This window comes from Sus scrofa, chromosome 14, assembly GCF_054392235.1.
Source record: "Sus scrofa isolate SSC_HxYL_T2T_F1_AM1 chromosome 14, Sscrofa_HxYL_maternal_Yorkshire_Landrace_v2.0, whole genome shotgun sequence".
Classification (NCBI taxonomy): domain Eukaryota; kingdom Metazoa; phylum Chordata; class Mammalia; order Artiodactyla; family Suidae; genus Sus; species Sus scrofa.
In genome coordinates, this window is record NC_139396.1 from 59,969,376 (window position 1) to 59,993,574 (window position 24,199).

The 24,199-nt window shown below is 46.8% G+C and overlaps 1 protein-coding gene across 4 annotated transcripts in view; it reads left to right on the forward strand.

Annotated features, from left to right (window-relative positions):
• TPCN1 (two pore segment channel 1) overlaps positions 1 to 24,199 on the forward strand; it is a 74,368-nt gene that overhangs the window by 37,425 nt on the left and 12,744 nt on the right. For all 4 annotated transcript variants that reach the window (XR_014826913.1, XR_014826912.1, XM_021073264.2 and 1 more), the window contains 14 exons: positions 3,802 to 3,978; positions 4,392 to 4,505; positions 5,348 to 5,478; positions 6,338 to 6,426; positions 8,331 to 8,365; positions 8,895 to 8,953; positions 9,207 to 9,306; positions 11,449 to 11,565; positions 11,832 to 11,956; positions 13,006 to 13,054; positions 13,856 to 13,919; positions 15,118 to 15,162; positions 23,786 to 23,842; positions 23,918 to 23,971. Coding sequence is in view for 2 of the 4 variants with exons in the window: in XM_021073264.2 (XP_020928923.1) it covers positions 3,802 to 3,978; positions 4,392 to 4,505; positions 5,348 to 5,478; positions 6,338 to 6,426; positions 8,331 to 8,365; positions 8,895 to 8,953; positions 9,207 to 9,306; positions 11,449 to 11,565; positions 11,832 to 11,956; positions 13,006 to 13,054; positions 13,856 to 13,919; positions 15,118 to 15,162; positions 23,786 to 23,842; positions 23,918 to 23,971 (1,216 nt within the window). In the remaining 2 variants the exon portion in view is untranslated. The remainder of the gene's footprint in view (positions 1 to 3,801; positions 3,979 to 4,391; positions 4,506 to 5,347; positions 5,479 to 6,337; positions 6,427 to 8,330; positions 8,366 to 8,894; positions 8,954 to 9,206; positions 9,307 to 11,448; positions 11,566 to 11,831; positions 11,957 to 13,005; positions 13,055 to 13,855; positions 13,920 to 15,117; positions 15,163 to 23,785; positions 23,843 to 23,917; positions 23,972 to 24,199) is intronic.

Sequence of the window (24,199 nt, forward strand, 5' to 3'; positions counted from 1 at the left end):
GACATTACTTTACAAACTAAAAATAGAGCTACCATATGATCTAGCATTCTAACTCCTGGACATATATTCAGAAAAAGACAAAAACTCTAATTCAAAAAGATACACGCACCCCAACATTCATAGCAGCACTATTTACAGTAGCCAAGACGTGGAAATAACTCAAGTGCCCTTCAATAGACAGTTGGTTTGAGAAGATGTGGTGTACACACACACACACTGGAATATTACTCAGCCATGAAAAGAATGAAATATTTCCATTCACATCAGCATGGATGGATCTAGAGAATATTGTACTAAGTGAATAAGTGAGAGAAAGACAAATATATATCACTTATATGTGGAACCTAAAAAACCATGCAAATGAACATCTAGAAAACAAATTTTCCTTTTAAGTGGGCACTTGCTGATCTTTTCTAACAATCCTACCAGATAGTTTGGTCATCTACTTTGTACACCTGAGACACTCAGGAGCTCAGTGAGTTCAAAGCCATCCAGCTAGTTTGGATTTAAACTATGTCCATGGCCTCCAAATGATGTTCTTTCTGCTGTATGCGGTGCCTCATTTCTGTACCTGACCCCATGTATTCACCTGAAAATGGGCCATGTCTTTGTGAGAAAAGAGGTCATAGAGCAGAAGGTATTGTATGATGCTTTTTTAATACATAAATTATATATAATTGTATATAGCATGTGTGTCTCTGTGTGTATGCACTTATACCCATTCACATCAAGAAGGTTATTTATCTAAATATTAAAGGTGATTATGTTTAGCTGATGGAATTTTTATCCCCTTATAATTCTCTGTATTATTTGATTATTTTACTAAAACTGCATCATTTTGTAAAATTAAAAAAATAAAAGCAGCAGTTCCCTCTGCGGTGCAACGGGATCAGCGTCATCTTTGCAGCGTTGGGATGCAGGGTCGATCCCCGGCCAGGCACAGTGGGTTAAGGATCCCACTTAACCCCTAGGTTGCATCTATGGCACAGTTCTGATCCCTGGCTCAGGAATTCTACATGCCTCATGGTGGCCAAAAAAGAAAAAAAATTGAAATAAAAGCAAAACTTGGATACCCATGGACAGTAGTTCACAGCTGTTTCTGGAGGATGAGTTTTGCTGGTGTCCAGTAGTCCTGTTCATGCTAGGGAGGGCAGCTGTGGCATAGCGCCTGACCCAGGGTGTTGGCATGCTTGGGGGACTGGCCCCTTGCTGCTTTGAGGTTAGGTGGTGCCTGCAGTCTCCTCTCTTCCAAATTTTACCCGTTAACTCACTCGCCCTCAGGAGTTGCATGCTCAGCGGTCCTGCCGCCTCCGAGACAGTCCTAGTTTTCTGTGTGGACTTCTGCCCCAGGGAGCAGAGAGCAAAGGCCTGGAAGTCATGTACCACTGGCCTGCCTTTTTATTTTTCCTAATCATGAGTTTCCTAGTTTACAATCAGCAGCTGGGAACCAGTACCAGTGTTCTCCTTAAGGTCTGGGTCAGAATCCAGAGACGCAGGTAGTAGTTCACACTATCCTTGCTGGAAGAAGCCTCATCCTCCATTTCCTTTGTGACAGTTCCAAGATCTAGATGTCACATCTGAGTCCCCCGTACCAGTGGTTTCCTCAAGCTAGACCTTCATCCCTGGCTACTTCTTAGAAGAAATTATCTGAGAATTGCATTTTTCAGTGATCCAGAGAGAAGCATCCCAGGCCACCATGTGTGTCCCCTGTGGCTGTGGCGGTGGTGATGGTGAAAATCACAGCCTGGCACAGATCACAGGACTATGAGCAATGCTTGTCGAGCTTGCCTTTCGTCTGACTGCCAGGATGTTTGTTCCCTGCCCTGTTGAGTCTGTGGTTTGTCTTTATTTTTTGAGAATGAGGATAGTCATGTATCCGGCTTTAGGGAAGTGACTCGCCTGAAGTTTTCCTGCAAACCAGTCAAAGTCAGAGCTCCCCTCTTCCTGGCTACTGGGCAGTCCCCAGGCTGAGCAGGGACCTGGAGAATGATCTCTTGCAGGAGCACTTTGCCCTATCAAAATCTACTAAAAGCCTACTGTGTGCACCAGGCACCGTGGCAGCTGAGGATTTGACAGTACCTCTTGCCTTCTTGTTCTCTGAAACAGGCTTGGTGAGCCAAAGAAGCCACCTCGGGCTGGCGCAGTAGCCCACCAGCCAGAGCTCTTTCTATGGCACCACGTGCCACCTCTGGGCTCAGAGACGCTTCTTCCCATTAGCCCGGCTTTGCAACTTCGCAGGAATCACTGGGTGGGTGTTAGTTTCACCTTCCCTGGAATAAGGGTTTATGAGGATGGGTGAGTGCGGCCTCACCCCAGAAGCGTCAACTCGTTGGACCAGGCGAAGGTCTGACTGGCTCCCCAGCAGCCGGAATGCTGTCTCTCAGAGGGGTGTCCTTTCTGGCTCTGCCAATTTCCTCCTCTAGGAATTGGAGCCCTGGGAAAGAGCCTCTCTTTTTTGTGCTGGGAGCGAATGAAACAGGTTCTCAGACTCGGCATCACTGACACTTGGGAGTGGATGATTCTTTGTTGTGAGGGGCTGGCCTGTGTGCTTTGGGAGGTTTAGCAGCATCCCTGGAGTTAGACCTATGATGCCAGGAGTTTCAGCCAGACATGCCACCAAGCTGGGGTGGAGTCAGGGGAGGGCAGGTGGTCGACACTGCCTGCAGTTGAGAAGCACTGAAGCGAGGTGATGCATGTAAAACACGAGCCAAGTTAAGTACCCTCTCTGTGTTGGCTGCTGGCTGGGGTACCGATGTGAGGAGGCTGATGAGGTGGGGTGTCCCATACTTATCCCTGTGCCCACCAACCCCAGGGAGGCAATGAAGGTCCCCCACCTTCCCCAGAAGGCCAATCCTAACAGGGAGGGTAAGCAATGGCCTTAGGGTGTCATCTGCTTGGATTCCCACATGGACTATTCTTGGGGCTATGCCAGGGTTTCTTTTCTGCATCCTTAGCAGGAGGCCAGGGATACAGCAGGGCTCCTGGAATCAGGCTGCCTGGCTCCACCAGCTCCATCTTCTCACTGCTGTCATGTGGGGAAGTAGAAGCCCCGGCCTGGAAGGGAAGTCGTCAGGAGTAAAAGGAGTGTCGGGGTGAGCACTGGTGCGGGGTCTAGAGGGCACCGGGTGGGGGTGAAGTTGGGGTGAAGGCATCTAGAGGTTGGGAAATTAGGCAGAAATGAGTAAGAAGTGGGATGGGGAAAGCTGAGCTAAGCAGGAGGTACCCTCGTACTTCTTTTTCTCTCAATGTTACTATAACTTAAAATAATGACAGGTTAAAATCATAATCTCTTCGGGGAGCTTCCTGTGTGCCAGGCTCTGGCCCAAGTGTCATGCGGGAACCCTGAGAGTAAGGACGCTTATCCCGTCGGGGGTTGTAATAGTGAAGGCACCTTCTCAGTGTTACCCAGGGCGGCATGGTGAAGCCGGGACTCAGCCGTTGGGAGTCTACCCCAGACCCCGAACGCTTAACAGCCCACCAACACACTGAGATGGAGCAATTTGGCCTCAAAGAGACCCACGTGTGCCCGCTTCTCTTGGAGCCTTTGGACTTTTTATTCTTTGATTTGTCCGCGCAGTTTGGGGAAGCAGCAGTCTTTGGAGTCCCATCAGCAGGCAAGGGTGAGGCTTGACAGGTGTGCGTTTCTGTGAAGAGAACCCTTTTGATCTTCCATCATCTTCTGAATTTGCCCTAAATCTCCTCTCCTCCGCCAAGGGCTGCCCCTTCTCCCCGCCCAGGGCGCAGCCGTTGTGCCGGATCCGTCTCCTTGCACCCTTGCCCACGCGGCTCTTGCTCTTTCAGGAAGGTGAGAATAACGACAAGTTCTTCACCCACCCCAAGAACGCCAAAGCGCTGGCGGCCTACCTCTTCGCACACAACCACCTCTTCTACCTGATGGAGCTGTCCACGGCCCTGCTTCTGCTGCTGCTCTCCCTGTGCGAGGCCCCCGCCGTCCCCGCGCTCCGGCTGGGCATTTACGTGAGTGGCCCTGTGCCTGGGAGCCGCCGCTCCTGGGGTGGGGATCACAGTAACTCCAGCCTGGGAGGGAACCTTCTAGAAGGGCAGACACCACACGGATTTTAGAGGAGGAGGCCCTGGGAACAGCTGGCTCCCCAGTCTTCCCAGAGGTCCCCACCGCAGTGAATGCACCTTCCTAGTCTCCCTGGGATTCTGTTCCCTTGTACATTGTAAATTGCAAGGTGGGTCGCCATCTGCTTGCCTCCCTTAAGACAGGTGGCCACACCTTGGCTCCAGGTAGGCTGCATACCTGATTAGAAGCCCCGCCCACCATCTTCAGCATCAGAGGAAAAAAAAGGCAGGCAGGTGTGCTCACTGCTGGGGAAGGAGAGGGACTGGTGAGGCCATGTCTCCTTCATGCCCTTTGTCTGCAGGTTCATGCGACCCTGGAGCTATTCGCCCTGATGGTGGTCGTGTTTGAACTCTGCATGAAGCTGCGGTGGCTGGGCCTTCACACCTTCATTCGGCACAAACGGACCATGGTCAAGGTGATGCGTCTATCTCCCTACATCATTTTCTCCCCTTCACCTCCAAGCCTGTATCTTCAGTTCAAGTCCAAATCCCCCGAGGGCCTAGGCCTGTGCTCAGAAGCGTAGCCTGGGCCCCTGTCCTTGCCCTGCTTCCAGCCTGGCCAGGGCCTTGCTCTGGATGTCACTGTGATGCTAACAATAGTGAATGTGATTCGGTATTTAGTGTGTGCCAAGCACTGGCACGATGACCTTTGCAGGAGATGTATTACTATTAGTAGTTTACATTCAGCCAGTCTGAAGATAATGGAATCTCACTCCCAGAGAGTTGGGATTCAAAGCCAGCTCTGTGTGGCCTCCACACCCACACTGGTCAGTACTGTATTGTACGTTTTCTCTCTGCAGCGGAGAGAGGCGTCAGTAGGGATGTGTCAGGGTGGCATTTGGCAGTATAAAAAGCACCCACACTTGTCTCCCATTCCTTGGGAAAAAAGTGCCCAAGGAATGGGAGATCAGGATGTGCTGCAGGCCTCAGGGGCCCCCGCGGTGTGTGCGGGGGAGCGGGAAGCAGAGGGTGGGTGGCTGTGGCCAGCGAATGGCAGTTTTGCTCAGCCAGTACCATCTGATGAGCTGCTGGGAGCCCTGCCCTGGTGCTCCTTCTCCTGGGACCGCCTATATGTGCCAGCAGACTGAGGGCTTCTCCCTGGGGCCTGCTTAAAGTTGGGGGAGGGGAGAAAGAGCCAGAGTGAGAGAAGGGCCTCTCCAAACTCAGAGTGGGCAGTATGCAGCCAGGCCCCTGATCAGGGTGCACAGGAGGGGCTGGGTCGGAGGAGCTGACGGCACACCCGCTCATCCACCCCCAGACCTCCGTGCTGGTGGTGCAGTTCGTGGAGGCCATCGTGGTGTTGGTACGGCAGACGTCCCACGTGCGGGTGACCCGGGCGCTGCGCTGCATCTTCCTGGTGGACTGTCGGTACTGCGGTGGTGTCCGGCGGTAAGGCCTGGGGGAGGAGCTGCTCAGACAGTCACTTTCATGGCCTGGCCTGGGCCTCTGGGCCAGCGGAGCAAGGGCCAGTGAGTCACATATAGATGAGGTCACTGCTGCACTTGGGTAGGATATAGGCGTGCCCCCTTGCCTCTGCCACTCGGCCCGCACAGAGGAAGGTGGTATTCCTGCTGAAGTGCAGGCCTGACTCCGGGGCCAGGGTTCTGTCCCGTCTTACCTGCGCTCCTCTGGGGCTGGGCCTCTCTCCAAGCACAGTGTCTGCTCAAACACAGCAGCAGCAGCAGCCAAAAGCAGCAGCCCTGCAAAGTCCCTGCGACTTAGCTGGCTGTCCTGACACATCCCCGGGAACTGGAGACTGATCTCAAACCAGACCATTAGCCTGTCAAATTGAGTTCTCCGAGTCCATCTGGAAAATCTCTTGGCCAGTGTAATGTTGATGAGAGCGGGCTGGCCACTCACTCATCATGCCCATCCTCAAAGCCAGAGACAAGTGTCCTGGAACTGGGTGGCCCTGAAATGTCTTCCCACATCCTGTGCACGCTAACCTTGGCCCCCAAGGCCATGCACTTGGCCTTCTTCTGCTGTCTCAGTCTCTTATGGGGCACTTGCCTACTTGGGTTCAGTAAACACTATACCTGCCCTGGTTCTTCCCTATCACCCACTGAGCGGAAGTCCTAGGAAATCACTGAGCATGATGTCACAAGCCAGGGTGCGATAGGATTTAGTGTTCTGAGAGTCCAGAGCATCAGGCCCCTATCTTGACAGACGCGTACCCCACGGAGGAGTCCCAGACGTCGGAGTCCCCTGGGCTTCGCCTCACCCCTCCTGGCCCCATCTTTTTCCTCAGCAACCTGCGCCAGATCTTCCAGTCCCTGCCGCCCTTCATGGACATCCTCTTGCTGCTCCTCTTTTTCATGATCATTTTCGCCATCCTCGGTGAGTTTTCCTGAACGCCAGCACCCCGGCACTCTCTGAGAGCAGACTCACAGTTTAAGAAAAGTGCACGTGGACAGTTTTAGACATTTAGAGAGGTTTTCAAAATGGTAGAAACACCCATGGGGGTTCTTGTTGAAGCTCAGCGGGTTAAGAACCTGACATAATGTCTTTGAGGTTGCAGGTTCAATCCCTGGCCTCACTCAGTGATTCGACCCCTAGCCTGGGAGTTTCCATATGCCGCATATGTGGCCGTAAAAAGAAAATAAAAAATAAACACCTGTGGACTGAAATTTAGGAAGTGCAGTATAAGGAAAAACAAAAACAAAAAAACAAAAACAGAGGCCACCTTTGTGGCATTTCATGATCTCATTTCCTTTGTGCTCCCAGAAATACTACCCCCCAGCCTTTATTCATGCTGATGCACCTAGATGGAAGTTATTCAGTTTCACTGCAGTGTCATGATCCAATATGGGAATACACCCAGTTTGTTTATCAGTCCTTCCGTGAGTGGGCATTTTTCACTCTCAGAGATCACAGTGGAGCCAGCATCCTCGAGTGTTTCTTGGCACACCTGCGGGAGAGTTTCTCTGCAGTGTATGCCGAGGACCTTGTGGTCTGCACGTTTCAGCTTCACTAAATGTAACAGCAAGATCACGGCCTTCTTCTCACTCCGAGGAGGTCTTGCCCCTTCAGATAAGATCAAGGATTTATGTGACATGTACATCAAGACACAGGGTTTAGACAGTGGAGATCTCGGAACACGATGAGGTAGCCTGAGGTCCTTTCTCCAGCACTTAGCTGGCAAATACTGTGGAACCAAAGAGCCCTGATCTCAGGCCCGCACCAGTGTTGAGACCCCTGGGCCTGCACAACTACTCTGTTCTGAGCCAGTGACTCCCTCCTACCCCACCCTCCATACCACCCTTGGTAGATTTTCCTCCGTGTTCTGAGGGGGCTGACTACCCCGAGGGCAGAGTTTCACCCTTTCCCACTCGAGGTTTCAAGGCCTCGGGGGAATAGCCCTTTCCAGGAGGGAAGAAATGAATGGTGTTCCCACCCTTGGACCCTTGGCTGCAGGGGAACAACTGGGTCCCTTTGGAGTTGTTACTTGGCTGTCAAGTTCCCAAAACCTAAGATTTGTAAGCCAGCAGTCTGGGTTCCCAGTCCAGCCTATGGATGAGTTTCGTTTGGTCTGAAAGTATTGAATCAGCATTTAAAAATTAGATTTTTTTTACACAAAAACACAGGTTTCTAGCCATAAAGATTTAAAAAAAATTTTTTTAACTTGCATTTTAAAAAAATTGATGTATAATTGGCATAGTATGGTATTAGCTTTAGGTGTACAATTTGATTTGATATGTATATATTGCAAAATGGTCATCATAATATGGTTAACATCCATCACCATACATAGTTACAAATTTTTTTCATTCTCACCGAGAACTTTTAATGGCTACTTAGCAACTGTCAAATAAGCAATACAGTCTTGTCAAATAGTCACTGTGCTGTACATCCAGACTTTTAAAAATTTTGGGGGGGGAGGGGTGTTGTACCTGCAGCATGTGGAAGTTCTTGCAGCGACCCAAGCCGCTGCAGTGACAATGCAGGATCCTTAACCTGCTGTACCACAAAATAACTCCCAGCCAGCCTCTTTGGAGCTCCTAGGCCAGGGGTCAGATCCGAGCCACACGTGCAACTTGATGGTCCTTGGATCACACTCCTAAATGGCAGCAGTTATCTGGTGCTTTAGACAGAGCCCGTGTTGGGCTCTGCCACAGTCCCCACCACTCCCTATGCTTTCCCTCTGCCCACTGCACTCATTTACATTTATTTATCCAATCCTTTTGACATCAGGCGTGGGACTGCTGCTCTCTTTTTTCAATCTGTTTCCCACCATTTTCTAGGTTTCTACTTGTTCTCCCCAAATCCTTCAGACCCCGTAAGTAATTGATCAACATGTTTGGCTATTTCTTCCTTTATGTGAGGCCTTTTCCCCTCAGACAAAGTGGCTGGATTGCCCCCTCTGCCCCCCCTCCAGCCACATTAGGAAGGGCTGCCCTGCTTGGTTTCTCATCATAGCATGTGGCACCTGCAAGTTCCCTGTCACCCAGATTGGAGCTGGTTCCTTCCTTGAGCGCCAAGGGGGTCCCTGTCCTGCCCTTGAGAGGGGTTCTTCCAGGCTCAGATTTGGAACACGAACATTTTGGCAGAGGAGCACTGAAGGAGAGCCCGACTAATTGTGCAAACATGTGCTTCTCTGGGAGCCAAGTCCCAAAGCCACTTGTCTGCCTCTGCGGGAAGCACTGAGCTCAGGAAGAAGGCCTTGGACCCTATGTTTGCTTGTTCCTCTGCTGTCCTTCTGGGATCCCTGGGGAGGAGGGAGGAGTGAGTGGGGTGCGAGGGGGAGGGCAGGGCTCCAGAGGTGGCCCTCGGCCTGTCGCCCACATGTCCTCCTCTCCCTCCCGCAGTACTTCAGCACCCTGGAGGACAGCATCGTCAGTCTGTTTGTCCTTCTGACCACAGCCAAGTAAGTTTGGGCTCTGCTCTGGCTTCTGCCCTCTGCTTGTGCCCGGGGTCTCCTCTTTTCAGCAAAGAATATTCCACATCTTGTCCCAGGCAAGTGCTGAGGGTGGGATGGGGCGCATGAGGGATGGGAGTGGTCTGGTGAGCTGAGAGTAGGACCAGGGGCATGGGGCTGGGGGAGGCAGAAGGACAGCTGTCCTTACGGAAGACAGAAACCAGCGGACACAGGTCCTGCAGGTAACACTCTGCACATATAGTTTCCCAGATGTCATGATGCCCTCCTACTCCCGCAACCCCTGGTCCTGCGTCTTCTTCATCGTGTACCTCTCCATCGAGCTGTACTTCATCATGAACCTGGTGAGTGGCCTTGCCTTGTGCTCCGCTGGAGCCGCCCCAGCCCATGCCATAGGGATGGAGAGGGAGGGGAAGGACATCAGGTAAGCGAGTCCCAGACTATAGTTAGTGTGGCGTGGTTAGGAATTCCCTGTTGGGACCTGAGTTCAGCTAGTTACTAGCGGTAGCAGCCTCCCTGCCTTAGTGCCACCACTCCTGCTGACGACAGAGTTAGAGTTTAAACCAGAGCTGTGCTGGGACCTTTTCCTTCTCACAGCAGACATATTATAATAGCTATAAAAGCTGGCACTTATTAAGCTTCAGCCATGCATTCTGCAAAGTGCTTTATGAATGAGGTTACTTTTTTTTTCCTTTATATGCCGCACCTGATGGCATATGAAGTTCCTGGGCCGAGGATTGAATCCAAGCCACAGCTGTGGCAACCTTTAACCACTGCACTGGGCCAGGATCAAACCCAGACCTCCACAGTGACCCGAGCACTTGCAGTTGGATACTTGACCCACTGTGCCGCGGAGGGAACTCTGAGGTTTAAATAATTTAACACTCAAATCCTGGAAGTCTTACGATGATTCTCAATTTATAGTTGAGGAAACTGAGGATCAGACTGAGAGGGTGATTTGCCCGTGGCTACACATCTTGGGGTGGCCAGGTGAGCTGGTTTGACTCCAGGGCCCTGCTCTCAATCACTCTATCCTACTGCATCCACCGGCTGGGGATGTCTTGCGTATTCCCACCCCGTTTATCCTGAGCCTTTGGGACACATTCCTTTAAGGAGAACATAAAGTCTCTGTGCACACTGGGGACCTTGGAGGTGTTTGCAAAGGCTCAGCTGGCCACCTGTCATTGGTGGATCATCTCCCAAACCAGGCCACCAGGCTGATGCTGAGACCACAGCAGTGCCAGAATTATCAGGGAGAGCCCTTTAACAAGCCTTGCATTTATTTTTATACTTCGGAAGGGCATGCATTCATTCTCACACCAGTGACCACCGTCAGGCCCAGTATAAAAATAGAAAACACTTTCTCTGGGGTAGACTTGTGAAATCTGAAAATGTGATGTCTTAAAGAAGGAAAATATTTTCTTTTAATTCCTCAAAACCCAAAGTAAGTATGTTGGATATCTCTTCATACATCTTACAGTTCTTTTATTCTATTATTAGTTCAGAATCATAAAATAGTGTTATGTGTAATTGCTTTAGCTTGTAAGATATTTAGAGCTGAGAGACTCTAGGGTATGGGTCAGCAACCGAGGCCAAATCCCAGCCCACCACCTGTTTTTGTCAATAAAGTTTTATTGGTACATGGCCACTCCCGTTCATTTACATATTGTCTACGGTGGCTTTCATATTATAGCTGAATGGTTTCCACAGAGACCATCTGGTCTGCAGAGTCTAAAATGTTTGCTTTCTGACCCTTTGCAGGAATAGATGTGCTGATTCTCCCTTGATTTAAAGGGAAATATGGGGGACTAGTTTGAAGGGATGGAAAGAGTTCCCCTCAAAATATTTTTGACAGAAAAAAAGTGTTTCCAAAATGTCTTTCAAATTCTGCTCCTGCCCTCCTGTCACCCTCTGATAACACAGACTGTGTTGTTCACGTACTCACTTTGGAATTAGGCATTTCCAGAACCTTGAGCCCTTGTGTGCTGGCCACCTTCATGATCCTGATTCCTGGGGCCTCGCAGACCCAGCAGGAAAGGGAACAAGGGGTCAGGGGAGGAAGCGTCTGGCAAGGAGAGTTCCTTCCTGCTCTGACATTGGGAGAGCACAGGATGGACACACAGCCTCCCCCGCCATCGCAAGGAGCTGAATTGGGCAAAGAACCTGGTGTGTCCCCCTCACTGCCTCTGGTCCCTGCCTGGCCAGGGACGAGCTGTAGGCAGAGAGAAGAAAAACCTGGGGAGAATGCAATAGCCATGTCCTCACGAATCCCCAGAGGGGAAATTTACAAGTGGCAGTGAATGATCTTCCTCTGCTGAGGTTTGGAGATGACATCCTGCCCTCCCTGGGGCAGGCCAGAGGCTCTTCTCAACAACCGCCTTTCTGGGCAGAAGAAGAGTGCCTCCTAGAGGCAGGGGGCCGGCTCCCTGGCTCCTTCAGGCTCTGCCGCCATGCACAGGAGCCAAGTCTCTGCTCTTGCCTCACAGCTTCTGGCCGTGGTATTCGACACCTTCAATGACATTGAGAAACGCAAGTTCAAGTCTTTGCTGCTGCACAAACGAACTGCCATCCAGCATGCCTACCGCCTGCTTGTCAGCCATCGGGTAGGGGGTTAGGGTGTGGACCAGGGAAGGGGGAGGGGGTTTGGTCCCTGGTTGGTCACCTGCCCTTGCCTCCTGTATTCTCTAAGTGTGGGAGGGTCAGCAGCTTCAGAAACCAGGAGTCCTGCCCTTGGGAGAACAAGAAAGAACAGGGCACTCTGGGGTCCCATGTGAAGCTGGGCATCGGGTGTGGCTGCTGTCAAGGGAAGCAGTGGTCGGAGCCTTGCATTGTCCTGTGTTCCATGTGGCCGTCCTCCCTCTTCCCCCAGAGGCCCGCCGGCATCTCCTACAGGCAGTTTGAAGGCCTGATGCGCTTCTACAAGCCCCGGATGAGCGCTGGGGAGCGCTATCTCACTTTCAAGGCCCTGAATCAGAGCAACAGGCCTCTGCTCAGGTGAGAGCAGACACAGGTGGGTTCAGTATGGCCGGACACGGCGTTCACAGGAGCCAGCTGGGCCAGAGAGCCGGGGGGAGGCCCTTAGAGGCTTTAGTTTTCTTCGTAGAGATTCTTACACATGTAGGCTCTATTTCTCAAGATTCTTTTTACCAATGACAAACGGCCAACCTAAATCCAGTGTAAACTAGCGACAAAAAGGGGGACATGTTGGTTTCCTTTGGAATAGACTTGCCCACTGCTCACCCTTGACCCATGAGTGAAGTGGGGTGGTTGCAGGTGAGCAGATCCACAGAGCAGCATGAAACTCTCTCTCTCCCTCTCCTTCTCCCTCTCCCTCCCTCTCTCTCTCTCTCTTTCTCTCTCTCACACACACACACACACACACACACACACAGTCCTGGCACAGTCTCGAAGAACCAGCCCTGAGGAATTCTCCTGTGGCTCAGCAGGTTAAGGATCCAGCATTGTCACTGCAGTGGCTTGGGTTGCTGCTGTGGCACAGGTTTGATCCCTGGCCTGGGAATTTCCACATGCCAAGCGCATGGCCAGAAAGCAAAACAAACAAATGGGCCCTGAGCTCTCCATGGGCAGTCTTGGTCTTCTGACTGCTGATGATCAAAAGCTTTCTTTCCGATTTGAGAAGCAGCAGGCCTGCTGTAGAGACAAGAGTGAGTGAGCTCCCCCGTTTGGGCTGAGCTCTTGCTCCCAGTTGTTCTATTAAGTCCTCTGCTAATGGAGACTCAGTCCCTGTTTGCTGGAGAATGGTGCTCATCCAGGGGCCACCTCCCTGGGGGGTGGAAGCTGGCAGTAGTCAGTGTAGACTGAGTGGATTAAGTATCTGTAATACTTGGAGGAAAGAGATCATATGCCTTAAGGTACAGGTCCCCCAGGCCCTGATGTGCTCGGACGCCCAGATGTCGCCTCCTCCCCTCCCACCCTGCACCCCCAAAGGTGACCATAGGCAGGCGAGGGAGAGGATTGAAATCAGGACTGTGTTCCCATTTTTTTTTCTTTTTCTTTTTGCCTTTTCATGTTGCATTTGACAGCCTGAAGGACTTTTATGACATCTATGAAGTGGCTGCCTTGAAGTGGAAGGTAGGTGCTCTTGTGAGACCAGGAAGGGACCAGGCAGATGGCTCCACAGGAGGGAGATGAAACCGGGAGGCACCTGGCCATCCAGCTCTTTTCCTCCTGGGGCGGCTTAGCTCTCTGCTGGGAGCCACGCACTGTAGGAGTAACAGGTGGCCCCTGGCCCTGCATCTCCCTGTCTGTCTGCAGTGTGGTGTCCTGGTTAAGAGTGCTGAATGTCAAGAGTTCCTGTTGTGGCTCAGTGGGTTAAGGACCTGACATTGTCTCTATGAGGATGTGGGTTCGATCCCTGGCCTCACTCAGGGGGTTGGGGATCCAGCATTGCTGCATGTTGCAGCGTAGGTCACAGATGCGGCTTGGGTTTGGTGTTGCCATGGCTGTGGTGCAGCCAGCAGCTGCAGCTCCTATTCAACCCCTAGTCAGGGAACTTCTATATGCTGCAGGTGTGGCCATAAAAAGAAAAAAAAAAAAAGAGCACAGACTCTCAGACCCCATTAGTCACCCTGTGACATCAGGCTTGCTATGGGACCTTTTCAAGGCTTGTCTCACCTGGGAAGTGTATGATCACGAGAATCCCTCCCTGCTGAGCTACTTTCAGGATTATATAAAAATAATACCTGTGCGTGGCATGTGGAAAAGTTCAGCAGACGTTGGCTGGCTTTGTTGTTCTGTAGATCTCTGAGTGTTTTCATTGTTTCTCGAGTTAGCTGGGAGAGCAGGAAAGGAAGGCGGCATCCTAGCCCCTAGGGCTGGGTTCTGGTCACTGGTCCTAACGCCCTCTCTCCCATGGCCCCGTTCCTTGGCCAGGCAAAGAGAAATAGAGAGCACTGGTTTGATGAGCTTCCCAGGACAGCATTCCTCATCTTCAAAGGTAAGGTTGACCTGAATGTGGTGTCTTGGCAGCTGGGGACGAACGGAGGTTTCCCAAGACCACAGATGGGCATTTAAAGGGCGTGTCCAGAGGGGGGTGTGTGTAGGCCTAAATGTCTGTGTGTGTGCAAGAGAGTGTGATGACTCTGGCAGGGAAATAGTGTTGGACTAGGAAGGAAATCAGCAACGTTAAAAACCACCACCACCCCCACGCCCCCGCCCCGAAATTATGGAATATTTATTCAGTGATGAAAACAGACACAAAATCAGATAATTAGAAGAAAATAAGCCTCCCATGCAGAGGTGACCACTGTTCATTTTCTGATGTGTTTCCTTCTGTTGCTGGTTATTTTTCTATGCATTTTAAAAACAGTAGTGGGGAGGAAGTTCCCCTGTGGCGCACCAGGTTAAAGATCTGGCATTGTGGCAGCTGCGGCGCAGGTCGCAAATGCGGCACTGGTTTGATCCCTGGCCCAGGAACTTCCACATGCCATGGATGTAGCCCAAAAAAACCCCCATAAAAATAAAAACAGCAGTGGGGATTACATTACATATTCTGTTCTGAAACCTGCCTTTTTACCTAATAATGGATTTTGACCTTCCTTCTGCAGCAGGATGTAGCTAGTGTACCCGATCCCTTACGTGGTACTTGCGTCATATAAAATTCAACATTTTAAAGAGTGGAGCACTCTATGTTATTTACCTAATAGTTTTCCCCGAGTTTAATGCCAGTTTTGGAGTTCCTCAGTGGGTATGACTTGCTCACAGGGGTCCAGGCCGTTGTCAACAAGAGTTCAGATGGTATAGCCTATTTTGTGATTTCTCCCACAGCTGGGGCTTTGAATGCAGCTGATGTTACTCCATGTTCTTTTAGCAAATTTTCCATCCTATTGGGATGATAGTTATTCAAATGGATGAATAAACAGTGCTGGGTCTAAGCCAGGAGCAATGGCCAGCAGAGCTTTGTTCTGCTCGGCTCTGTCCCGGCTCCGGTTGCCCAGGCTCTTTCCAGAGTGCCTGTTGGCAGTGCAGTCTTGTCTCGGGGTCTGGACATAAGTGTGGGTGTCCCTCTGTGAGCAGGCCTTTTCCTTTTACCACCTGGTATAAACGTCCTGGTTGCTTACATGTGTGACGTTCGTGGCAGGGGAACATATATTTGTATATGAACATTGCTATTAACATTTCTTCTCTTCAAATAGGAATTAACATCCTTGTGAAGTCCAAGGCCTTCCAGTATTTCATGTGTAAGTGTGAAATATCACAGCTTTAGGTCCCTTTCCTCCTGAGTCTTACTGCTTCAGAAGGTACAGAGAGGCAAGGGCTAAGTCCTGCAGTCACTCCAGACATGTAGAAAAGTAGAGGGAGTGTAATGAGCATCCACATACCCATCACCCAGCTTCAACAGTTACCATCTCATGGCCTGTCTTTCTTGTCCATCTGTCCCCTCAATCCAGCTTATTACCTCCACTCTAGACCTGGAGTTTTTGGAAGCAGATTCCAGAGCCACAAACTACAGTTGGTTGATATGTCACTTTAGCCTGTTTCAATCCATAGGTTTCTCCCCCATCCATTTTCTTTCTTTTTTTTTTTTTTTGTCTTTTGTCTTTTTAGGACCACCCCTGCAGCATATGGAGGTTCCCAGGCTAGGGGTCTAATCGGAGCTGTAGCCACCAGCCTACACCACAGCCACAGCAGCGCCAGATTCGAGCTGCGTCTGCAACCTACACCACAGCTCATGGCAACACCGGATCCTTAACCCTCTGAGCGAGACCAGGGATCGAACCTGCAACCTCATGGTTCCTAGTCGGATTCATTTCCACTGAGCCATGACTGGAACTACTCATCCATTTTCTTCCCTTTGTAATGTTTAGTCAAAGGAACAGGATTGTTTGGCCTTCAGTCTTCATTTTGCAAGTTCCTTTGTTGCTCATTTCCTGTAACTTGATAGTTATAGCTAGAGCTGTGTTGTCCAGTGTGGCAGCCTCTAGCCACAAGTGTTTAAATTGAAGCTAACTAAAATTAAAAATTTAGTTCCCATCATAGTAGCTGCAGTTCAAGAACTCAGTTACCACATGTGGCTAATGGTGACCAACTGGACAGCAGATGCAGAAATTTCTGCTAATCTTGAGGCTTGATTGGACTCACTCTTTCTAAGGATCTGTGGTTTCCTTTAGTGGGAAATTGTGTTTAGAGACCACAATCTGAGATGCTAGAGGTGCTCATTGTTTGGAGTTGGTTATTGTTTCCAGGGCTTTCCATGGAAAGAGGTAGGATTTTTATTTTTATTTTTTTCTAATACATAAGCTATATTGTGAGTTTATCCTGATATTTTTTATAAATGCAAAGAATTTTATTATATGTAGAGTTGTACAGCCATCATCACAACCCAATTTTACAACATTTCCATCCCCAACCCCCAGCCCATCCCCCCCTCAAACCTGTCTTCTCTGGTAACCATAAGTTTTTCAAAGTGTGAGTCAGTTTCTGTTCTACAAAGAAGTTCATTGAATCCTTTTTTTAGATTCCATGTGTAAGTAATAGCATATGATGTTTGTGTCTCACTGTCTGACTAACCACTTAGCATGATAATTTCTAGGTCCATCCATATTGCTGCAAATTCCATTATTTCATTCCTTTTTATGGCTGAGTAATATTCCATTGTGTATATGTACCACATCTTCTTTATCCACTCCTCTGTCAGTGGACATTTAGGTGGTTTCTATGTCTTGGTTGTTGTATATAGTGTTGCAGTGAACATTGGATATGTGAATTTTTTTGAGTCATGGCTTTCTCTGGATAGATGTCCAGGAGTGGGATTGCTGGATCATATTGTAATTCTATTTTTGTTTTTTTGAGGAACCTCCATACTGTTTTCCATAGCAGCTGTACCAGTTTACATTCCCACCAACAGTGTAAGAGGGTACCCTTTTCTCCACATTCTCTCCAGCATTTATTGTTTATAGACTTTTTAATGATGGGCATTCTGGCTGGTGTAAGGTGGTACCTCATAGTAGTTTTAATTTGCATTTCTCTAATAATTAGTGATGTTGAACATCTATTCATGTGTTTTTTGGCCATCTGTATGTCTTCTTTGGAGACTTGTCTGTTTGGATCTTCTGCCCATTTTTTGATGGAGTTGTTTGTTTCTTTGGTATTGAGTTGTAGGAGGTGTTTATATATTTTGGAGATTAATCCCTTGTCAGTGCCTTCATTTGCAAATATTTTCTTCCGTTCTGTGTGGTTCTTTTCATTTTGTTTAGGGTTTCCTTTGCTTTGCAAAAACGTTTAAGTTCAATTAGGTCCCATTTGTTTATTTTTGTTTCTGTTGTCGTTACTCTAGGAGGTGAATCTGAAAAGGTATTACTGTGATTTATGTCTGGGAGTGTTTGGCCTATGTTTTCCCTCTAAGAGTTTTATGGTATCTGGTCTTATATTTAGGTCTTTATCCATTTTGAGTTTATTTTTGTGTATGTTTACTGAGGTTTGATTTGTAGCCCAGAATGTGATCAATCCTAGAGAATGTTCCCTGTGCACCTGAGAAGAATGTATTCTGTTGCTTTGGGATGGAATGTTCTATAAATATCTATTAAGTCCATTTGGTCAAATGCATCATTTAGGGCCTGTGTTTCCTTGTTGATTTTTCTGTCTGGATGATCTGTCCATTGCTATAAGTGGTGGGTTAAAGTCCCCTGCTATTATGTGTTATTGTCAGTTTTTCCTTTTAAGGTTATTAGCAGTTGCCTTATATATCGAGGTGATCCTATGTTGGGTGCATATATATTTACAATTGTTATATCTTCTTGGATTGAGTCTTGGATCATAATGTAATGTCCTTCTTTGTCTCTTATAATATTCTTTAAGGTCAATTTTGTCTGATATGAGTATTACTACTCCAGCTTTCTTTGGATTCCCGTTTACATTGAATATTTTCTTTCGTCTTCTCACTTTCAATTTGTATGTGTCCCTAGAACTGAATTTGGCCTCTTGAAGACAGTATATATATATATATATATATATATGGGTCTTGTTTTTTTGCTTTTTTTTTTGTCTTTTTGCCTTTTCTAGGGCTGCTCCTGTGGCATATGGAGGTTCCCAGGCTAGGGGTCGAATCAGAGCTGTAGCCTCTGGCCTATGCCAGAGCCACAGCAAAGTGGGATCCAAGCAGCATCTGCAACCTACACCACAGCTCATGGCAATGCCAGATCCTTAACCCACTGAGCAAGGGCAGGGATCGAACCCGCAACCTCATGGTTACTAGTTGGATTTGTTAACCACTGCGCCACTACGGGAACTCCTGGGTCTTGTTTTTGAATGCATTCAGCTAGTCTGTGTCTCTTGGTTGGGGCATTGAGTCTATTTACATTTAAGTAATTATTGATATGTATGTTCTTATTGCCATTTTGTTAACAGTTTTGGATTTGTTTTTGTTGGTCTTTTGTCTTCGCTGCTTCTCTCGTTCTCTTCTGGTTTGATGACTGTCTTTAGTGTTGTGTTTGGATTGTTTTTTTTTATTTATGTGTGTATCATAGATTTTTGGTTTGCAGTTACCATGAAGATTTGATATAGTGGTCTATATCTATACAAGGTTGTTTTATGCTGTTGGTCTCTTAATTGCAAGTGCATCTCCAGTATCTTGCATTTGTACCCTCCTCTTCTCACGATTTCTGATTTTGGTAGCATATTTGGGTGTGGATGATTTCCTACCTTTACTATATGTATGCCGTTACTGGTGAGCCTTGTCATTTGTAATGTTTTTGTTCTAGTTGTAGCCTTTTCTTTTCCACCTAGAGAAATTCCTTTAGTATTTGTTGTAAAGCTGGTTTAGTGGTGCTGAATTTCTTAGCTTTTGCTTGTTTGTAAAGCTTTTGACTTCTTCAAATCTGAATGAGAGCCCGACTGGGTGGAGTAATTTTAGTTGGAGGTTTTTTCCTTTCATCACTTTAAATATGTCATGTCACTCCCTTCTATCCTGCAGAGTTTCTGCTGAAAAATCTGCCGATAACCTTTTTGGGGTTCCCTTATATGTTATTTGTTTCTTTTCCCTAGCTGCTTTCAGTGTTTTTTCTTTGTCTTTAATTTTGGTCAGTTTGATTAATATGTGTCTTGGGGTGTTCCTTGGGTTATTTTATATGGTATGTGTTTTGCTTCCTGATTTGAATGAATGATTCCTTTCCCATGTTGGGGAAGTTTTTGGCTATTATTTCTTCAAATATTTTCTCTGGCCCTTTCTCTCTTCTTCTGGGATGTTGGTGCATTTAATGTTGTCCCAGATTTCTCTGAGACTGTCTTCATTTATTTTCAGTCTTTCTCTTTTTTGTTCTGTGTCAGTGATTTCTTCTAGTCTGTCTTCCACCTGGCTTATTCATTATTCTGCCTCCTGTATTCTGCTGTTGGTTGCTTCTAGTGGATTTTTTTTATTTCAATTGTTTTTTTTTTTTTTTTTTTTTTTTTTTTTTGCATCTCTGCTTGCTTAATCCCTAAATCTGCTGTTTCTTTGCTCAATGTTTCTTTTATCAATCTTTGCCTTCAGTTTATTTCTAAGATCTTGAATATCTTTACTATCATTAGTCTAAAGTCTTTTTCATGGAGGTTGGTAATCTCCAGATCACTTAGCTTTTTTCCGTGGTTTTTTTTTGGTTTTTTTTTTTCTTGTTCTCCTCATCAGAGTCATACTTCCCTCCCTTTTCATTTTGTATAGATTTTTGGTGTGGTCTCTTTTGCAGACAGTAGGGTTTGCAGCCTCTCTTGCTTCTGTTGTCTGCCCTCTTTCTGGCTGAAGTTGTTACAGGGGCTTGCTGTAGGCTTCCTGATGGCAGCGACTGGTGCCTGCCCACTGGTAGGTGGAGATGATTCTTATCCCTCTGGTGGATGGGGCTTTGTCTCTGGGTGTGATTAAAGGTGGCTGTGTGTCTGGGGGGGTCTTCTGCCTGTTCCCACCCAGTTTGTTGTTTGGCCTGGGGCTTCTCAGCATTGATGGGTGGGGCCAGATTTTCCCAAAATGACCACCTCTAGAGGAGTTCCCACTGATGATTATTCCCAAGACTTTTGCTTCCAATGTCCTTCTCCAACAGTGAGCCACAGTCACCCTCTGTTTTTCCAGGAGGTCCTCCAAGAACCACAGGCAGGTCTGACCCAGATTCCTAATGAGTCTCTGCTTTGTCCTGGGATGAGTGCCCATGAAAGTATGCGTGCACCTTTCAAGAGTGGAGTCTCCATTTCCCCAGTCCCATGGAGCTCCTGCACACAAGCCCCACTAGCCCTCAACGCCAAATGCTCTGGGCCTCCTCATTCCAGTGCCAAATCCCCAAGCATGGGGACCTGACGTGGGGCTCAAAAATCTCACTCACATCAGTGAGCCTCTGCAATATAGTTACTTTTCAGTCTGTGGGCCGCCCACCCAGCAGTTATGTGTTTGCTTATATTGTGTAATCACCCCTCCTACTGTCTCAGTGTGGCCTCTTTGTCTTATGGAGTAGGATATCTTTTTTGATTGTTTCCAGTCTATTTTGTTGAAGGTTGTTCAGCAGTTAGTTGTAATTTTGTTGCTTTTATGAGAGAAAGTTAGTTCTAGTTCTACTCTGCCATCTTAATCCCATCCTCTCCTTCCATTTTCCCAAAGGATTCTCTCTTTCCTTTTATTTCAAAAAGATTTAATGATTCTTTTTAATATTGCATGCAGAGAAAAAGAATGTGATTAATATTTTATTCTTCCAGTTAGGAGTCAGTTGATGGCCTTATTTTATTTTTATTGATTTATTTTTTGTCTGTTTTTAGGACCACACCCACAGCATATGGAAATTCCCAGGCTAAGGGATGAATTGGAGGGATAGCCGCTGGCCTACGCCACAGCCACAGCAACACCAGATCCAAGCCATGTCTGTGACCTACACCACAGCTCATGGCAACGCCAGATCCTTAACCCACTGAGCGAGGCCAGGAGTCAAACCTGTGTCCTCATGGATACTAGTCAGATTTGTTTCCACTGAGCTACAATGGTAACTCTAAAAGCTTTATTTTTTTTAATTAAAAAAAAAATGTATTGAGTATAGTTGATTTATGGTGTTTTGTTAATTTCAGGTATATAGCAGAGTGAATCGGTTATACATAAATCAATCTGTTCTCTTTCAGGTTCTTTTCCCATATAGGTCAAAATTATTATGGAATATTGAGTAGAGTCCCCTGTACTATACAGTTAGTCCCTATTGGTTAACTGTTTTATATATAGTATTGTGTATATATTATTCCCAAACTCCTAATGTATTCCCTCTCCCAGCCTTTCCCTTTTGGTAACCATAAGTTTGATTTTGAAATTTGTGAGTCTCTTTCTGTTTCATAAACAAGTTGATTTGTATCATTTTTTATTAGATTCCACATGTGATATCATATGATGTTTGTCTTTCTCTGACTAACTTCACTTAATATGATAATCTCTAGTCCATCCATATTGCTGCAGATGGCATTATTTCATTCCTTTTTATGGCTGAGTAATATTCCATTGTATGTATGTACCACATCTTTTTATTTTATTTTGTTTTTATTTTATTTTTAAATTTTTTTGTCTTTTTGCCTTTTCTTGAGTCACTCCTGCAGCATATGGAGGTTCCCAGGCTAGGGGTCTAATTGGAGCTGTAGCTTCCGGCCTACGCCACAGCCACAGCAACGAGGGATCCGGGCCGCGTCTGTGACCCACACCACAGCTCACGGCAACACCAGATCCTTAACCCACTGAGCAAGGCCAGGGATCAAACCCACAACCTCATGGTTCCTAGTTGGATTCGTTAACCACTGCTCCATGATGGGAACTCCTGTACCACATCTTTTTAATCCATTTCTCTGTTGATGGACATTTAGGTTGCTTCCCTGTCTTGGCTGGTAATTTTGCCTCCTTTGTCATGGATTAATTGGCCAGAGGTGCATGGGTTTATCTCTGGGCTTTCTGTCCTGTTCCATTGATTTTTATGTCTGTTTTTGTGTCACTACCATACTGTTTTGATGACTGTGGCTTTGTAGTATAGTCTGAAGTCAGGGGGCCTGATTCCTGCAGTTCTGTTTTTCTTTCTCAGGATTGCTTTGGCTTTTCAGGGTCTTTTGAGTTTCCTTACAATTAAAAAAAATTTTTGTTTTAGTTCTGTGAAAAATGCCGTTGGTAATTTGATAGGGATTGCGCTGAATCTGTAGATTGCTTTGGATTGTAATTTGATGGGGATTGCTCTGGAATCTAGATTGCCTTGGGTAGTATAGTCATTTTGACAGTATTGATTCTTCCAGTCCAAGAACACGGTATATCTTCCCATCTGTGTCATCTTCAGTTTCTTTCATTAGCATCTTATAGTTTTCAGAATACAGGTCTTTTGCCTCCTTAGGTAGGTTTATTCTTTATTCTGAAATTTTTAATTCAAATTCCAGACTATAGGGTTTTTTAACTAACTTCATCATTCTTTCACATGTAGAGTCCTGGTCTTAAAATCCTCGTTCCCAACAACACTGACATAATCACTCACTTGCCTTTTCTCACAGTTCACACATAACAGTCTCCAAAAAACAATACCAATACAACCCTAACAAGAAAAATGCTAAAATACCACTCCATTGATAATGTCAGATGACTATGTTTTAAGGTCACCTGGAATCATTTTTCTCCATGGGGATGTGTCATGAAATAAATACAAGTTTAGATTTCTTTATTTCTCCAGAATTATTTTTAGGAATTGCTCTTTACATTTAATTTTGCTTTATAATTATGTTATTGTATATACACACACACAATTCCAAGTCAGGTCTACAAAACAAAGTAAATTCAAGGAAGTCTCATTTCATCCTGTCCCTTCCCCAACTAGGTAATTTTTATCATGGTTTATCCTTCATTTTTATTTTTTTTAATTTTTAAATTTCTCCATCTTTAAATTTTTTTTAGGGCTGCACCTGCGACACATGGAAGTTCCCAGGCTTGGGGTTGAATTGGAGCTGCAGCTTCAACCTACACCACAGCCACAGCAACACCAGATCCTTAATCCACTGAGCAAGGCCAGGGATCAAACCTGTGTCCTCATGGATATTAGTAGGGTTTGTTTCCACTGAGCCAAAACAGGAACTCCTATCCTTCATTTTAAAAAAACTATTAGTAAATGCATATGTGCACATTTCCCTGTCTTAAATAAACTAGCATAGTTTATACAGTTTCAACCTTGCTTTTTTTTAGTTAACAGTACATCCTAGAGACCACACCATTTAAACATCTAGAGATGTTCATTACTTTTTATAGTTGACAGTTCACCATTGCATGAACGTGTCCTAGTTTAGTCATCTAGTCCCCTATTGATTATTTAGGTTGCTTTCTAGTTTTTTGCTATCACAGATATTTCTTCAGTGAATAGCTTTCAGTATACATTGTTTTGTGCTTTTCCTAATATCTCATTGGGATGGATCCCTAAAATTGGGACTGCTGGGTGAAAGGCCAAATGCACATGCAATTTTGGTAACTACTTCCTGCAGTTATTTAAAAATCAGATGTGCCTAGGGAAAAACAAACATTTCCAATACTCAAGCCCTTCACATACCATTCATCTTTTACACCAACTTGGAATAATCGGTAGGTTTTACCTAAACATCTTTACTGGTATCCCTCCAGTGACATACAGAGTGTTCTTAGATATCTAGCTGTTTGTTTTCTAAGCGAAACCACTGATCGATTTGGCTTATGGCAAAAGCATTAAGCAGGAAGTTAACCTATTATGTGGGCATATGGAGCAGCCCTGCTGTCTGTGTATCTCAGAGTTGCTTAGAAACTAACCAAGGGCTGCAGCTATGACCTGTAGTTTTCCACACCACCTGTGCTTTCTCTGTCTATAATGGATCTGTCTGTTGCAGACTTGGTGGTGGCAGTCAATGGGGTTTGGATCCTCGTGGAGACCTTCATGATGAAAGGTGAGCCTGGCCAGGGCACTGGCCTATCCTGTGGGGACACCTGGCCTGCCTCTTGAACTGCCGCCTCTCTTCCAGGTGGGAACTTCTTCTCCAAGCATGTGCCCTGGAGTTACCTCGTCTTTCTGACTAGTAAGTTTCTGACATGGCTTTGATCAATGGCTTGTCAATTGACCAACTGGCGAGACCTTCCTTTCGGGTTTCACGGCTCTTCTCTGAAACGGGAAAGCTTAATGAGAGTGGAGCAGTAATTGAGTCTGATTCTATCCTACCCCTGTTTCAGACTGGTGGTTTCCCCACTGCCCTCTGGACCAGGTTCTTGTGCTGGGTGCAACTCATGGAGCTACATGGGGCCCCTTC